The sequence below is a fragment of the Rhodnius prolixus genome, unplaced genomic scaffold (genome assembly GCF_049639745.1).
Source record: "Rhodnius prolixus isolate KJV_2025 unplaced genomic scaffold, Rpr scaffold_7, whole genome shotgun sequence".
Lineage (NCBI taxonomy): Eukaryota > Metazoa > Arthropoda > Insecta > Hemiptera > Reduviidae > Rhodnius > Rhodnius prolixus.
This window is the reverse complement of record NW_027411582.1, coordinates 30578975-30597503: the sequence shown is the minus strand read 5'-3', so window position 1 is coordinate 30597503 and position 18529 is coordinate 30578975. Positions and strand designations below refer to the sequence as shown.

Here is an 18529-nt window from a genome sequence, read left to right as displayed (position 1 = left end):
GTGGACTTTTACCAATACTTAGGATTAGGTTCCTACAAACGTTGCGTTCTTGTGTCTAGTGGTGGGTGTGTTTTTTGTTGCTAATACTTTTTAAATATCTAAACGATTTAATAATTTAAATAAAGTTTTAGTTTGACTGAAATTAAAAATATTAATTAATCTGTTTTTTGGCTATATTTTCATCGTCTCATTGAAATCTTATTCCATAATTTCTTACTGTCGCCCTACTTCTGTAGATGTTCAGAAACTCGTTCAAAATATGCGTACTCACGCACAACCATACGGTTGTACTTAACGCTCCAAACGCTCGGGGCACACCTTCTCAATCGTCGCTTCGTTAAGCGCTAACCGCTACACAGCACTCAGGTCACAGCCTGAGAGAAAGAGATCGTAACGTAGCAATCTTTTCGACATCCGCTATTGAAAAGATCGTACAAAAAACTGGCTTATTGGATAGTAAATCTATTGCGTGTAGTTGGCAAGAGCGATAGCGGATGACCCTGATTAAAGTGGGAAAAAAGAGCTGTGGAAACAATGAAGAAAATTGAAATGGTTTGCAGGAAAAGAAACAAAATAGTTTTTCCTCAGTAAACAAGCTTCTTACAATTCTTTGCCTTAAAATGGGGACGTTTGTTTTAATTTTCTTCTTGGTCAACCAGAATATCATATTTGTTTTCATTCCTCCTGAACTGTTACTGATTTAGCTACATTTTCTGTGATTAGTATAATAAGGTTTGATTATGAAATTTTGTTTTCCAAACAATCAAGTTGTCTCTACACAAATCTGATGTTACGATCTCAGAAAATAACGTAGCAATTAAGAAAATCTGAAACTACTGATTCAAAACTAAAATATGTAATAACAAATGATAAACTGGTGATTAGAACATGTTGAAAATTAATGAATAAATGACCGCATAATGAAAGACAATACCCAAAAATAAATAAAATTGTCGATCATTTTAGTTTGACTCCACTGATAGGCCTTCATCTCTTTCACTTTTCGGTCTACTAACAAACATAGTCTAGGGGGAGAACTATTGAACCATTTAGGTCACTGGGAGTGGCCCCAAATTTCGTTTAATCTAGAACACTAATTTCTATCTAATAAAGACTATTTATTATTATTTTTTTTTATTTTGAAGAAAAAGAATGTTTTACTCATTTAAATTAAACCAATTACTATTTTTAATAAAAAATTATTAATAACATGCAGCCAGTGATGTTATTCTTCAAATTGGCAAGGTAAATTTTAAAACCTTATAATTATTTTTCTTTAAAATTAAATTTTTCAATAAATTCAATATTTACTCTCACAATAAATATTTACCATAATTTTTCTCAGAATTGCTGTACAATTTTTCGCTTAATTGAAGGAATTATTTATTTATATATATATATATTTTTTTTGTCGTACAATTTATAACCTGCTTTTATTTTAACCATATTTATATTTGTTCTTAATATTTATTAGAAATTAGTTTTTATTTTGCTTAAATATCAATATATTTGGGCTGATATAGTTCTTGTCGTAATAGATAGTTGATTTAATAGTAATAAAAAAAATATATATTGGTTTTGCTTGGATTATGTATTTTCTTGTTGGGCAATTTCATTATAATTACTATGTTTCAAAATTATTATTCGTTATAAAAAGAAAGAACAGGTTTAAAACAGTCATAAAAAGTTCATTGACTGTATGCTGATAAGTCCTTCCTTTTTTCTTTTTTGTAGGTCATTCTGTAGAAACTGTGAATAAAGTTATAGATTTGTTTGTTCGTATTTTATTTTTATCAAATTCAGGGTTTATTTTTCATATTTTTTTTTTGCTTTCTTTAAGTTCTCATGATAATTGATTTTTAGAAGACTTGTAGTTTATTTTCTACAATTATGTATCTGCAAATTCTGTACTTTCACACTTAATATTTTGTTTTAATTTGCATGTTCTCTTCATATTAGATAAAATCTTGTAACTAAACAGCTTGGAATAATTTATTCTTTAACGTTTAGGTTGATTTTTTTTTTTTCGTTTAATCTTCTATTACTTTAATGGTGGCAAGAGGCAAGAGTGGCGATTATATTACATTTTCCAATGTGTGTTTTCACCATTCTTAGGTCTCAAGTCGAATTTTATCTATTTCGTGAGAGTACCACATGCAACTTAATTGTATCTTAGTTTTCTTTCAACTGGAAATAGCACTTTGGGGATTTTTTTATTTTTGGTGTACATTACATTATATATGGTATCATTTAGATTACATTTTTATGAATATCCATTTTAGTGTAATTTTTGTGACTATCCTCCAAATTGCCATTAAGGCATGACCGAAATGATAAGTTCGGCTTATCAATTGCTGATCTCTCCAAACTCAATGTATGTACTTACTTTTATGGTACCCCATCGTTTTATTTGGATTTTTTTTTTTTTTTTTTTCTAAAAATTCATATTAGAAGGGTTTTTTGAAGAGGAATCTTTAGGCATCCCTCTTTATTTAAGTCCTTTTATTTAGTATTTGGTTTTTCTTACAATGCAATGCAAATTTAATATGTAAAATTCTTCTGAAAACACTTTGTCCACAAGAATTTGAATGTGAAAATTTTCTTTTAATTATTTTTATTTATTATTTCAAATTTTCTACTTCAAATTTAACATAACGTTCGAGTATATTCTTAAATCTCAGATTAAATACATTTGCTTAACACTAATTATTATCAAATTGTCTATTATATTTATGTACTTATTTATTTTTTAAATAATTTTTATTTTGCAATAATTTAATAAAAACATTTATCCATTATAGTCGAAATCCTACACCAATGTTTTGGTGAGTTTCATCTTCTAAAAAATAATTTTTCATTTATTTATTGTTTTTTCTCTAATTTATTACTTTCTTTTATTCTATTTATGCATCTTATTTTTGCTAGCATGTTTTTTTTTTATGTATATTCATGGTGTTGTGTTACGTTAACGCTTTATGTGAGCGGATCACCTGTTGACCTTATACCCATGCCGAAACGTTTAGACTGACGTGTTGATGGTACACACCTGTGCTACTTGAATAACACACATTTCAAGGATTCAACTCAAAGACGATTCTCAAGGTCTAACAAACTATTATATTTCTGAACATTGACGTTCATGTTTACAATTTTTTTTTTTTATAATAGGCTGCGGGCTTGAATCTTTTATATATTATGTATTTATTGTACCGTTGACTGAATCTAATTTTGATAATTGAGTTTCATGTTTCTTTTCTTTCAAATAATGTTATGATACCTATCTATCTAATTCGCCTTTTGGTAAACCCACAGAACCTAAACCTCAAAGTACTTACGTTCAGTTCCTCTTAATTTCCCAGTTCTAATAATGAAAAATCAAGGACAAAATGATGCGTATTGCTTCATTGCATTTGACTTTTCTTTTTTGTTTTATGAATGTTATAAAATAAACAGGACATTAGCATTAATGGATTTTTAAACATCAGGAGGAGCTTCTTAAGCATAGTAAGCCTATGTATGGTAATATTTTGTCAATATGAATAGATTTTTTCTTGTTTTATGGACGTAATCAAGAGCACTTTGAGTTGTATATTTGTGCTGTAAACTGAGTACGAATGAGAGATTCATGCAAAGGAGGCCCCGTGTAAACAGCCTATTTTAGGAGTATTTCTATAGCTCTAAATAAAATTAATTAGATCTAATTAATTCTAAAATTTAAATACTTTATTTTCTCTTCAGTGAGTTGGATCAACAGTGATGGATATAACATTGAATTACAAAGCTAGATACTATTTCCATTAAATATGTATATTTGTGGTGATGATATCGTTTTCTTATATCTACTAGATTTTTTCAGATATTTAAATTGGGCATCCCTAGCCAATTGTTTCATCTACTTAATTTCTTATTTCACGTTGCTTTCACCATTTATTTTGATATTTACTGCATGTCAAAGTAGCAATTTTTTTATGAAGCTTTATTATTCATTCTCAATAGTTTTCTGTTTTAATTTTTACTTATATTCAACTTCTTACGTAGTTTTACATATTCATTTTATTTAATATTCGTCTTTTTTATAACCTTTTATAAACTACTCCTGCTCTTAAGGTCTTATTTGTAATTTTTAAATTTATCACTGTGACTATCACTATTCTAGGATGTACAGTGGCGGACAAAAGGAAGTTTAAAGTTGGTACCTGTGTATATAGGCGTAAGCCCTTATCATTTTGGATCATATTATATGGTCTGAGGAATCTAAATTTGAGTTAATGAATCAGAAGAAAAGAGTATGGTGTAGGCCATCAGATCACCTAAAAAAGCAACGTGTACAATCTTAAGCACGGTGGCGGTTCAATTATGATTTAGGGTCTGTTATTCTAAAAAAGGTGTTGGGAAATTGGTTAAAATCGATGGTGACTGGCATTGATAACATTTTAAATAATAATTTACTACAATCAGTAGAAAAGAGGTGCTTGGGATCGTTTATCTTCCAGCAAGATAACCACTCTTAGCATACTTTCAAAGTGGCATCCAAACTTTTTACTGAAAAAAAAATTTTAAAAACTCGAATGGCTACCCAGTCACCAGATATTAATCCTATAGAGAATCTCTGGACGATTTTAGATGAACACATCGAATCTCTGGACGATTTTAGATGAACACATTGAATCTCTGGACGATTTTAGATGAACACATCCCTTTAAGAGCCGGTACTAACGAAGAATCATTTTTTGAAGCAGTAAAACAAAAATTGTATAATCTTCCACTATAATATATTAGAAAACTTAGTTAACAGTATACCAAAAAGAGTACAAGCAGTGTTAAAAAACAGAGGTCACACTATTAAAATTAAGAAACTGTTCAAAAACAATGATAATAATCAAAAAATATATAATTTCACTTACTTTTGTCCACCTAATTTTCTTATTTGTTTAATTGTTTAAAAACATATTAACTTCCAAGTCTTTATATTCTGTTCTCATGTTATTTATTACTTTTTAAGTTACAGATATTTAAAAAATACTCATTTATGTTTCAAAATACTATTTTGTTTACACAAAATGATGATGTTCTTTGTATAATTTATTTTTTAAACTTTCTTTTGTCCTCCATTGTGTCTGTGAGTTATTTATGTTTTTATGAAACACGTTAACAAACGTTTCTCATTAGATACTTCTTTTACATACATTTTATGCTTGATTCAGTTTTTTCTAAGATCTGTGCGCCTTAAATTAAAGTAATAAACTCAATCTGATCTGAAATTAATAAAAGTAGGAAGATAAAGTTCTGTTTTTATAAGGGCTACTTTGATCAGTTCTTCAAAAATTAGATGAGGTGAGAGGCCTGGATGTAGGCTTCGTTCAGGGCATCGTCAATCAATATATTCATTACGAAAAGCTGGTGGAGCGTATCCTTATGTCAGCAATGAAACTGAATGTACTGAAAATGAATTGAATACTGAATTTGGCTTACAATGAAAAAGAAGATAGTTTTGAGTACACCAGTATGTCAATCTATTAACCTGGTTCCCAAAGGACTGAAGATCTTTGATTGATTTTGAACTTTCCTCCGCGTTTCTAGGAAGCCTACAGTTCTTTTTTGACTAAAAGGGATTTTTTGTTTTTTGATTTAATCGAAAAAGACCCAAGGACGAACAAGCCAAGTTAAATGTAACGAACGATTTTAATTTTGATGTTCAGATTATCTGATAACCGGTGACCTCTTTCGCTGTATAGTTCACTTTTTCTCAATAAAAAAAAATAAATTGAAATGCGGAAGAGGTGAACACAGCATGTTTATAGTTGTTTGCCTTGAAGGATGATCCGTAGGTACACACAGAATTTGTGTCTTATAAATTGGTTAAAGTTACAAAAAGTAACCTATCATTATTAGGAGTAAGCTTAAATAAGTGGTTTACAAAATATTATAAATTTTAAGGTGAAAAATGCACATACTCAAGTTTCATCCTACTGTAAAGCTTACATTTAGTTAAATATAACGTATTTTCATTTTTGTATACTAAATCCCCTCTCCCAAATGTTTAAATAATGGCAGAAAATTATTTATATCATGCTACCTCTCTTAAAAACTATCATGAAAACATCGACTACGTACAGAGTCAATGGATGATTTCGTCTGGAAGTTAAATTGATAAAGATTAATTAGTTTGACATTTTTAATAAATTCATTAGATTTAAAATCTATTAAGGTTATATCTTTTTTGTTTTATATTACATCTTTTTACTTAATCAATAAAGACTGTTATCAATCCAAATTTATGTCTTTCTCAAACGAGATGAATAGAAATTGATACAGAACGAACGAAACACGTATCAAGTTAACCGAATCACTGATCTCGACTGATCAAAGTAAAAGAATTAAGTAATTGAGATTATTATATTTTATTCCTAGTTTTGAATGTTTACTTTCAATTGGGAATCCAGCTATAATATTTTCTTTAATACCTTCTGATATATTAACACTTTTTATAAAAGTTACGGTTCTCTTACTGATAAGTTAGTTGCCTACTTCTGGCACAGGTTTTGTATATTAAGGTATCCACCTTAAAATGATAATTATAAGGAACATTATTTGTTATTTTAATAAACATAAATGTTGATTGGTAGAATTACAACATCATGTGATTAATGTTACTCAACGTTTAGGTTACATAAATGTAATAAATTTTCTTTTCGTTTCTTTTTTTTACAGCCGGTGTACTTGAAGACAGCGATGAAATGCGGAGCTGGTAGGATATCTTGCTGTGTATCTAACCATCATAACGTTAGCCCTTTGACATTTCATACACCCCAAACCCTATTTAATACACCATATACATCATCCATTCCTCCTGCACCAGTAAAATTTGACTTAAATCCTGTAGCTGATGAAGAGGCTAATGAGTTAACAACATCTATTGTTTCTATAGAAAAATTACCAGCTATAACTGCATTAAAACAACATCTACCACAAAAACAACAACTGCAACAATCAGCTGTAGTACCATTAACTGAACGGTATTTAGTAAAACGTGTTAATAGTGCATCAATAGTAGAAGTTAAAGTAGGTCTTGTCAGATCTGCAGCCGGTAGTTGTAAAGGTAGTGGTACCTGGCGTTCCAGATCAGTATCTGTAAGTTCACCACAACATTATATTAGAACTGCTTCTAGAGTTAGATTGATATCAAATAGAGATCTACAAGGATCGGTCCATCGATTACAATCGCATCACAGTAGTTCTGACGAAGAATGGTTTGAAGAAGAGCCAGTCAATTCAGTGAAAGATAATTTAACCACTAAACAGGAACAATCTCAGAATAAACCACCTGTTGAACAGAATATTGTGGTTGGTGAAAAAGAACGAATTAAAAAACGTAAAGTTAAAAGACGATTAGGTAACGGTTCAAATGATAAATGTTGTTCGCTAATTTGAACAAAAGATCTGGCTTCCTTTTTATCTGGTTTTGTTCGGAAGAATCGTTTGTAAATACGATTGTACCCGAGAAAATCCCTAGCCAGATTTGAGGATTAAAAGATGTTGGTTTGTATACCTCCATTTTCATGTACCGGATATTGGCGAGCTCTTCATCAGGGCCGCGAGTAGGAAGAAGAATATTGCTGCACTAAATAGTCAACCACAATGGCTGAAATTAGCAGCTGTATACCTTATTCATTACCTCGAATCCAAAAATGAAATATTTTCATTTTAGTATTTTATTTCTTTGATATAGAATTTAATTTTCAAAACCTCTAGTCTTTATTAATTTTAAGCAAAGAAATATTGCCGTGCCAAAGAGACAAAAAACAAAACCAATTTTACAAAGAATCAGGAACTTTTACAATTAGTATAAAAAAAAGTATACGATACTTTAGTAATTTTGTTCCCCTTCCCCCAATATCGAAAGATAAACCAGTGTAGAAATTGGCACTTTTGATGGTAAACTTAGAATTAATTTTTGACTGAAAAATTCAGTACATTTTAAAAGTGAAAGTAGAAGAATGGCTTTCAGAATTTTTAGTAAAACTTAGGCTTCCTTTAATGGAATTTAATAAATCCATTTTAGAAAATATTAAAAGATGTAAGTCTGCAAAAAAGCAGGCTGCTTTGTCGGAAATACCTAGGTATCGTCAATTAGGACCGTTCTAGGTATCATCTTTATAATTATTATTTTAATTAGGTATATTATATAAAAGGTTGCAGTTCATTTTCTATAAAATAATTAATTGGAAAAAAACATAAGGATAACAAACCATGACAACGAAAAGTACTTTTTTGAAAATAAAAGCAGTTACCAAGTATACATTTTCTAGTTCACGTTAGTTACATTTCAGTTGGAAAAAAACAAAATGAACATTATTAAAAAATAGATCTGCCATGCTCCCTAAATAATATCTGTTCCTTTTATTTGTTCTCTTAAACCTGCATTTATATTTAGATAATTTGAAAATTGTTGTGTTGACTTGGATTGTTTCTTCTGTTAATTTTGTTTTTAGTGTGTGTTTTATGTTTTTAATTAACAATCGTTAGACTTCTTTTTATTTTAAATAATTAAAATTGAAAGTAATCTTATTTTAATTTATTAATATTGTTTTATATCAAAATTTATAATGCTTAAACTTGTCTAAATTTATGTCTTCCATCTCTGGTTCGTTCTCTGGAGTATTGTTGAGCAGGTTTCCCCTTTTTTTTATTTAGTTAAATTTTTGAAGGACATTTCTAGTTCAAATGTTAGGTCTAAAGTTTTCTTTAAGCTGAACCAGTTAGATTTCTATTCATACAGGTTTCTGCATCCGTACTTAATCTGGATGGTTCACTCAGCCCAGGATTTTGTTTTATGGCTTTAAGTCTTCGCGGTATTAGACTGTTGATATTTTAAAGAGGCTTTTCCTCTCTGCAGTAGCAATGAGCACAGCGGTTCTCGCTTGATGGAATAATTATGCTGCAAATCAGCGACGGTTTAATCCTAGGGAATAGCTCTCCGCCCTCAATAGGTTTGAAGGGTAGGAGATGGAATTTAAAAGTCAAAAACCATACCTTACACTTTTTAAAAATACTGTGTACCTAAATCTCCTGGATTTAGTAGTAACCTAAAAAGGTTTATTCTGCCGATTCCTTTTTTGAGGAAGAAGAGATATCACCTTTTCAAAACTTCCGTTTTCCAGTCAACTTTACATATCGTCTCATCTGGTCTTCTTCAAGTGCCAGCGGTTTATATTGCAAATTAGCGGTCGAAACGAAGTCAGACAGTTCTTAAGAAACGGTTTTGTATCTTTCTGTAAAGGTAATAGAACCTATTTCATGTAAGAACTCCCTGAGGAGAAATATTTTCTGATGTGTCCTTGAAAAAAGAGCATAAAGTATTTGATATTGGATAAATTAAAAAGTTTTTGCCATAGATGCAAGATTTTTAGACAAATGAATTTTTGTAAAATGGGAAGACAGTTATTTGTTTAAACACTACTTGATTGTTTCCATAAACTTAGTTGAGAATAGAATTTATTTTCTGAAAAAATCTACTTAAATTTCAAAATATATTATATCTTTAAAATAATGTCTTTTAAAATAAGAGATGTGATTTAAGTTTTTAATAGAAAAAAATTAGCCAAACCTCATGTTTGGATGTTTTTTTTTTTTATCTACACTCAGTGACAAAAATAATCAGAAGCAAGAACCGGCAATCTGGATTTGGTAATATCCAAAGTAAGAAGAAAATAAATGGGTTTTCAAGAAAAAAAGTCCTATTATAAAGCTTGTTTTATAATTAATAATGAAAAAACATGTGAGAAAACGCTTCTTTTTTTTTATAATAACTGCTTGCAATTGCATTGAATTTTAGCTATGAGCCTCTGACTGTCAGGCTATGTTCTATTCTTGTAAATATCCAAGGCTTTCACTTAGTTTAGATTGGATGGGACTAGTAATGGAGCTCTGATTCATATTTGGAGCATGTTCCAGATATACTCAATAGGTTTATGATCTGAACTGCTGGCTGGCCAGTTAAGGCGCTTAATTCCCATTCTTACACGGTGTCTCACACCTGCCTGTATTTGGTCTAACTTTATAATTGAAAAGAAGGAATCTACTATTAGTTAGCTAAGTCCTCAACAAAAGACAATTAGCAGTCAAAGTTCCATTTTCAACGATTAACAGTGCTGCAAGTGCTCTAACACGGTCCATAGAAACCTTGGAAAGTAATAGATTCCACACCGAAAATTGTTCAGCACTGAGAATTTCATTATCTGGCCTTCTTTATTCTCTTTCTCTGATTCAGAAGTTTCTAGACTTATTCTGGGAATCTTCAGTGAGGATTTGTGTGATCACTGATCTAGTTCCAAATTTCTTAGGAATCGAGCGAAATTTCATTGATTTACTGAGTATTAAAGGGAGTAATTCCGCCCTGATGCAGGTGCAAAGACCAACAGTCCTCATTCACCACTAATCTCATGTCTAATCTAAAGCACGATCAACTCTTGCTTTTGTAAGTCTCAACAGTGTAGTTATTCTTATGCATCCTAAATCTCTTGAAAACTTATTACAATTTAGGAGAATTCCCTGAGTGGAACAGGAATGGAATATTTACCTTGTAAAGACGTAGGGCTGGCTCCTTTCAACCTTAATCAAAGGTACTTTTCAGCTCTATTTCTGCGTGTAGCCACTTTTTTTCCCTAAAAAAATAGAAGTAATCGAAAACTAGAAAAGAACAAATATAACTAATAGAAAAATATAACTCAATGATTTCCCTGAATGGCAGTGAAGAATTTAATGTACTCTTCACTACTTCATTCAACTAATACCATTGCAAAAGTCCCGTAATTCAGGTTTTTTTAATCTAAGGGAACAATTGATGCTTTTTATGAACTTCATCCATTATTGACGAAATCAAAGTTGGCCGGATTTTTTGACCACTGAGTGTGTACATGTAGTATATATTTTTTTATATTTATTTCAAAACTATCCTACTTTGCCATTCTTATTTTTTTTACTAGTCAAATATTATATAGTATATTTTATTTTAAAAATATAGATTTATATATTACTTAAAATATATATTCTTAATGAGTTTTATATTGATTTATTTAGTACAAATGTAGACTGTTTCAAGTTACCGGTTTGTATTCAAGCATGTACTTTAGTTTTCAGTTTTGTTTCGTTTTTTTATAATTTCATTATATTTTGCTTGTTTAATTTTCATAATATTCAATATAAAATTATATATTAAAAAAAAAAAAATATTTATTTTACAGTTATTTCATTTCATTTGTTGATTTCTTTGTTACTTGCACGTGTTTCCTTAAATTAAAATCCTTTGGCCTTTATTGGTAAGTGATTATTAATTCTGTTATTTACTTTTTTTTCACCCAATTTATCACTTTCTTTTACTCCTAGTAAGAGCAAATAATGCGATCCTGTTAACTATTAAGATGTTGAATGGTCATTGGTAATACACATTTTGATATCTGCTCAATAAAAATACAATACAAGTTTTTACAAAATAGTTTGTGAGTAAACACTAGCTCAAGAATGGAAAATTGTTGGAAACAACTTATCCATGAGATTTCTCTTAAACCAATTGAGCAAATTAAGCATACAAAGCACTCTCGTGCATATAAAATATACTACATCAGGCGTTTCCATAGAAATTTATTTTGGGAAAGCTTCTGGAAATTCAGTGCCTCTCTCTCTAGTATGCCGTTTCTGGATACTCCTCGGTTTTACCAACTTTTTAATTTTACAAAGAGTATTCGGTTCTGGCTGAAAATTCCAGAATGTGGCCGGTCACAACTCCAGGAATTGAGGAGTAAGAGAAAGTAGTTTTTTTTCGTTTCTCATTTCTTTTGCTTTGTTTTTATATTAAACCAATAAAATGTGTGTGTCTTTTTACTTCAAAATATAGCTTTTTATTTCCAAAATTATTTAAATGTTTTTTTTTTTTATTTATTGGTAATTATTTCAGGGTTAAGAAGAGAGGGTAATTAAATGTTTATTTACAAAACGCTGATTCAAAAACATTCCTTTTTATGCCAATGGAAGAAGAGGCATTATACAATCCACAATAATAATAATTTTAGTTAACAGTACTAGAAAAAGAAAAGCTAAACAAAATTCTAATGAAAATTATAGGCAGTTTTCTTCTTTTTTTTAAAAAATACACAAAAACAGGAATGCACTTTAAGAGAAGTATTAATGAAAATATGCATTTGTTGTAGAAACTAAATTAAAAAAAAAAAATTATAAAATAATGAGCAATGATTGTTTTTCGAAATAACTTATTGTTCCTTTTAGTTGCAAAACTTAATCAATAAATGGAAATAAAACGTTAATGAATGTGTAATTTACAAATGTAATTGTTAGATGCACATTTCATAGGTAAAACAAATATATGTATATTTAGATACATAAATACTGCAAATTCATTTTGAACATTTGATCAAGTTATTTAATGATTTATACTTCTATTTTTATTTTTTAAATATCTTGCATTTTCTCTTTCTCATGCACAATAAAGGGAACCATAGCGTTTAGAGAAATTATTATTGATCAGTACTTTTATGGTCAAAAAATTAAATAATACGGCAAATTCAATTTTTTCCAGAAAATTCAATAATTATAGTTAACCGTGTTGATGAAAACACGTGTCTGATTCCCGAATATTTTTTAAAAATGAATATTTTAAGGATGTTTAAGGACGTTTTATCTGTCCTAAAATTTAGGATAGCCAAGTTTTATTTCGTGTTCTATTTCTGAATGGTATTTATAAATTTTACGATTTTTGTTCTAAACAAGTATTAAATTGTGGATTTGTTTTTAAAATCTTTTTGACTATATATTTCTTTATTTAATATATGTTTTTGGTGTACTCCTTGAATTTTTTTCTCTCTATTTTGATAAAAGAAAAAATAATAAATTAATATCTTAATAAATTCAGGAAATTTATTCAAAATTTATAGCGAAATTGAAAATTTAGGAATGTTCCTATAAAAATATTGCCTGATGAATACAACAAACAAAGCTTGCCTAAAGTGCCCAGGAAAACAAGCAAAAATAAAAATTATTTGCATTATTTGCTGCAATGCCTCTTGAAAAAAAAAAAAGAAACGTTAATAGCAATGCGTTCTTAAATTAAATTATGAGTATAACACAAAAAACAAAATTAACCCTTTCCATTTAGTAATAATACATACCGAATTTTTACTCATAAAATAATTAACAAATTTAACCAATTTAATAGAATAATCAACAAACAAATGGAGCAGTTTCATGAATTGCATTTTAGCCGGCTGTAAAAGGATCTAAAAGTACATTCATAGTTTGATTGCAACTTGGAGAAGTCAAATGTTGGACGTTTTTCTAATGTTGTTCTACTTATGAAAATTATATTCATTCAGTTAAAATGAAAAGCCCCAATATTTACTTTCTTAGTCTCCTTTGCGGGGTTATCTGAGATAAAAATCCAAAATAGTATCTCTGTTATTCTTATTACCTTCTTTCTGTTCGGCTCCCAATGACAAATTTCTTTCATATTTTAAACTTACGCAGCATTGAAGTACTTACTGATAGTTCAAGTGTGGATGCAGTTTCTACTTTTGATGGTAATTCCACAAAAGTATTTTATTATTTAGCCATGTACAGTACTTCAAAGAAAACATGACTCGCTTCTTATTCCACAATTCTGTTACAAATAGTACTAAATACAATCGTCTCTTTATGTTAAATTGTAAGAAGATAACTATTTATTATTCTATGTAGACGATGTCCACTTAGTTTTTTTCTTAGTTCATGACCTAAACCTTTTTAAGAGACTGTGGTAATTGAACTCAGTGGGTTGATATCAACAAACTTCACTCATAGCGGGAACAAAACTCATATTTACTAAAAAAAAAAAAGTCCTTGCTCAAAGTTTGGTACAAAATTAATTTTAAAAGTTACTCCAACCAATCATAATCAATTGTCCAACTCAAACTTCTCAGTCTGTTTACCTAAATTTAATATTATCTTTAGAAAACGTGGCATAATTTTACTTGAAAATTATTTTCGAATAAACTTTTATAATATTTCTTCCTTAAAAGTAAACATTAAAAGAAATCAAATCTTGAATATGTCTTATTCCCTTTTTATTAAGTAAGAAGGCAAAAACTTTTCAGTTAGCATCTTAATCCTATTTTTGGCTTCTCCTTTACTAGAATAGAAAAAAAGCATTTTGAATGTAATGAGTATAGATAAAATCCTAAATTTATTTATTTATTTAAAAAAAAAGACAGAAAATGTTTGACATTAATTAGTAAAAACAAATTATAAAATAACCTAATAACTCCCCGGAGGGAAATCTGTAACAAAACGTTCAAATAATAGGGGAAAATAAATATATTAAGCTCCTTAAATTTTCATTATTTACCCCTTTTTTAAGAAACCAAGGGAAAACAAAGAATACCCAGAAATAATACTAACAAAAAAAAAATTATGCTTAATATTGCCTGATGTGATTTACAAACCCGTATACACCAAATTATAAACCCTTCCACTTTGAAAATTGTTAATTTAATATAAGAAAAGATAAGTAAAAAAAAAAAAAAGAAGTAATTATTAAAGATAATTTATATTTATTAAAAAAAAAAAATATAGAGAATATTATATTTAAACAACAAACAAATTTTCTATTTAAATTTTTGTACCTTTATGTATGTAAAAAAATATAATGTACCTTTATAAGCGAGAATATTAATATCTATTAAACGATTTTGGATTAAAACAAGAAAGTACAAAATAATTACTATCTAATTGTTTCGGAAATACAGTTAGAGACAGTCGTATTCATATCAGTGTTATTCTTATATTAAATCCATAAATTAAAATATTCATATTTTATTAATATTTTGTATAATCTACTGTTCTACTCTTGGATAATTTTTAATATTTTCTACATTTGATCTGTTTTACTCAATTTTTATTGAAGAATAATTTCTAATTACTATTTTTCGGATAACGTGCGAACTTTACTCATTTTCAATTTTGTCAGTTATAATTATTTTGCTCGGAATTGATGTTTCCCTGTTTTCTCTTTCTCATTCTCTTTGAATTAATTTGTGAGTGCCCTACAAACAAAATTTAAATCAACTCTCAAGCTTCTGTTAATAATTCCAACGATAAAGAAATAATGTCTGTAAATTTTCAATTGATTTATTTTTTTCAAGTTGTTAGAATACGAAAATCACATTTAAATTTATGGCGCGTCAAAATTTAAGATCAGAAACGCCTCAAAGCCTTTTCAGGGCAACTAATGTTAACTGTACAATTAAAACTTTGTTTTGCAAATAATTAATAATTCAAATATTAACATTTTAAGCTTGATATTTATTTTAGAACAGCACTGTGGGAATACGAATTTCTCCATAACCATAAATTTTTGTTTAACATTACTTAAAATTTAAAATAAAATTAAAACAGGGTATGAGATTATATCATAAATTGGTATTACATATATATATTTTTACTTTACATGGAAGTATTTTTAACAATATAAGCTTAATTGTAACCGAAGTTACCTTAATTTTACTTTTATTTTTTCTTAAGCTTTAAATAAATTTCATAATTATGCTTCCAAGTTATATTTTTTAGCACTTAATGATTCGTTAATAATATATGTATATTTTTGTTTACTTTCTTCCATTTTTATCAGTGATTATCTCTTTTTGAAGGTGTTGTTAGTTTAAATTGTAAAACTTTTATTTATTTCAAAGCATCAAATGAAAAACTCTTTCTAGGTAAAACACAATATAAATTATTAATATAGAGATTATATAGCAATGTTTTAAAAAATATAACTGCCCTTAGATTATAAAAAAAAAAAAAAAAAGTATATAAATATAATAAATTTGTGCCATTGAAAATATCAAAGTTGATGTTAAATGTTTATAAATATAATAAAAAGTATTTAACTTCTCCCAGATTTATTTTGCCTTTTATAAAGTTAATAATTAGATTAATACATTATTTCGCACATTTTCATTGAATTTGTGACATACAAAAATTAATCGTTTCACTCAAAAGGTTGCCTTAAGTTTTCAAGACTTCCCCTAATGCCTAGCGCATTCTATAGTAGGTTTATATAACCTCCTGGAATGGATGGGTTGGTGTCTGGAATGTGTCGTGATGTGCTATTGTGTTTAATTTTAAAATCAAATTCGATTTAACGATAAGAACTAAATAGAATTTATCATTAAATATATTTTAATATTTATGAAGTTACATATAAATATTTCTATAAATGGTGATAAGCGGTTAGAACCTGAAAATATAGTTCTGTTACAATGTAAGTACTACTTTATATGTATTATAGAATCCTAGTGTTAACGACAAATTAATGTAAGCTTGATATGAGATAGAGATGGCAAAGATAATATAGAAATATGCTCTTAATGTTTTAATATTGAAACCTTTTGATATGTAGTCGGATATGGGTAAAAAGCTTTTTAACTTTTTTTCTTAAGTTATAACATTTGGATGGGCGATCTATTACCAAATAGATGTGATTTCGATACTCTGATATTTTTTTATCACAATTTACATTATAACATTTTCTAACCATGAAGACTTCATGAGAACTGCACTACACCTTCGAAACCCCATTTAAGTAAGTTTCTTGGAAACATATAGGAATAAAGTAACATCATTACATGAATGTTGTGTGCATACAAAGTTTATGGAAATCATTGGATTTATTAGAAAAATATAAATAATAGATCTAGATGAATGTAATGAGCAGACGAAGTTTGAAGACACATAGTCATCATTTTCGAGTTAAAATTCTCTCGATTGGAAAAACTCTTACTGTAAAGGTTTGGAGTGGTTTTATAATTGTTGACTTTCGAATGGAAGAACTCCAGTTTGCAACTCTTATATAGTAATGTTTTATTCGTTAGAAAAATATTAATATTAAATGCTTTCACCTCTGTTTACATCATCCAACAGATTGGAAAAAGCTTGTCTGGAAGAAAAATTAACGTCTTATTAGTGTTTTTTGGCCCGGAGTATTTGATACATTACAAATTCTCCATTGTAATCATGTAAAATTTCCCTTGATTGATTCCAAGTATTACATTCATTAAGTTTTTAAAACTTAACTTCATTTCAGAAAGAAGTGAAGTTAAGCTTTTCTTTTTAATTTTGCAGAAAGATCTGGATAATATTCTGTATAATAGTTATTAATAACAATTGTATTTCATATTTCGTAATGGTAAGCTAAATTAGTTGTCGGGAATTATAATTTTTTCTGAAATGGATTTTTCGAATTTCTAGATACTCGCCAATAGGTTTCGTTTACAACAAATCCACGTACGTTTGGCCAATTAATTTGTTTAAGAGCATATTGATTTAAATAGTGGTTCCGATGGAACCATTACTTAGACAGTATCATTTAACTGTAATCAACTGCATGATCCTTTTATAACAAGATATTTCTGAGGAATCTTCAGTTGTGGTAAGTTTATAAATTAAAAAAAAAAAAATCATCACGCTAACGTTTTGAACTATATTTAGTTCATCTTCAGGGCTTAGAGAGTTTTGATTAGTATCTATATGTACATATTTTGTAATGCACAACCAAAAGAGACTGAGTTAATTATGATGTTACAAGGTTCCTCAGAAATAACTTGACAGTTTAAGAATTGCTTCTATTTTTTATTACAAGTTCTAATTGCTAGACAATTTTCGGATAATTAAAAAACAACAACAACTAATTAATTTTCTGGTTTTAGGTACAAAAAAAGTTTACGTTCCTCAATGACTTTACAGGTGAGTGTAGTATTTTTTTTAAAAAATGTATAATTCACGCACAAAAACGAGTTTAGTTATAGTGTACAGCTTATCACAAAACTTACTATTATCAACTTTTTATTTAGACAAGTGAAAGTTCTTAGAGGAAGAGTACAGTACATCCATCCAACTATCCCACTAGCGTAGTGGGGAGAGCACTAGCTTCCACTTGGGAGGTGCCAAATCGTTTATGACTCCGAGCCGCCTTTTTATGTTTCAAACTTTTTCTAATATTCAGTCTGCTAGTTACTCGCTCGCTGTTAAGTTAGTAATACCAATATTGCCGCCTTCAAACTATCTTAACAGTGTTCAGGCTTTTATCTTCAGAAGAGTTCTTCGTGTTTCTTGTGTTGGAAATTCTTCGCAAAAAAAAAAAACCGTCCAGATGTATGTCATGGAATTAAAGGATCTCCTTAGCGGTTAGTGCTTTATCGGATTACAGATATTAAAAGAACAAAAAATTTAAATTTTTTTAGACGATATTTATAAAAATTTACTTTGACAATTTATGTTGACTCCCAATTTCCATAAAACTTTGTAGAAATACTGAATTACTTGGTCTTCTTAAAACAATATACTTATCTTCTTATCTAGAAATGTTTTTATTTCATCTATTTATACAAAATCAGGTTATTATTGTGACATTGTCATTTATAATTGTCTAACTGATGTTAGAAGGAAATACCTATTAGTTTTGAAATTTATTTGATCTGGATCTGAA

General features: G+C 28.6%; 1 protein-coding gene across 10 annotated transcripts in view; it reads left to right on the top strand.

Annotated features, from left to right (window-relative positions):
* The window catches only part of 5PtaseI (inositol polyphosphate-5-phosphatase A), a 97239-nt gene that overhangs the window by 14529 nt on the left and 64181 nt on the right, over window positions 1-18529 (top strand). For 4 of the 10 annotated variants that reach the window (XM_074114839.1, XM_074114840.1, XM_074114838.1 and 1 more), the window contains one exon: window positions 17751-17787. In XM_074114839.1, the coding sequence (XP_073970940.1) occupies window positions 17751-17787 (37 nt within the window). Of the gene's footprint in view, window positions 1-6711; window positions 11913-11953; window positions 13096-17750; window positions 17788-18529 lie in introns of those variants that run through there. The other 6 variants (XM_074114845.1, XM_074114844.1, XM_074114848.1 and 3 more) reach the window with 6 other exon arrangements.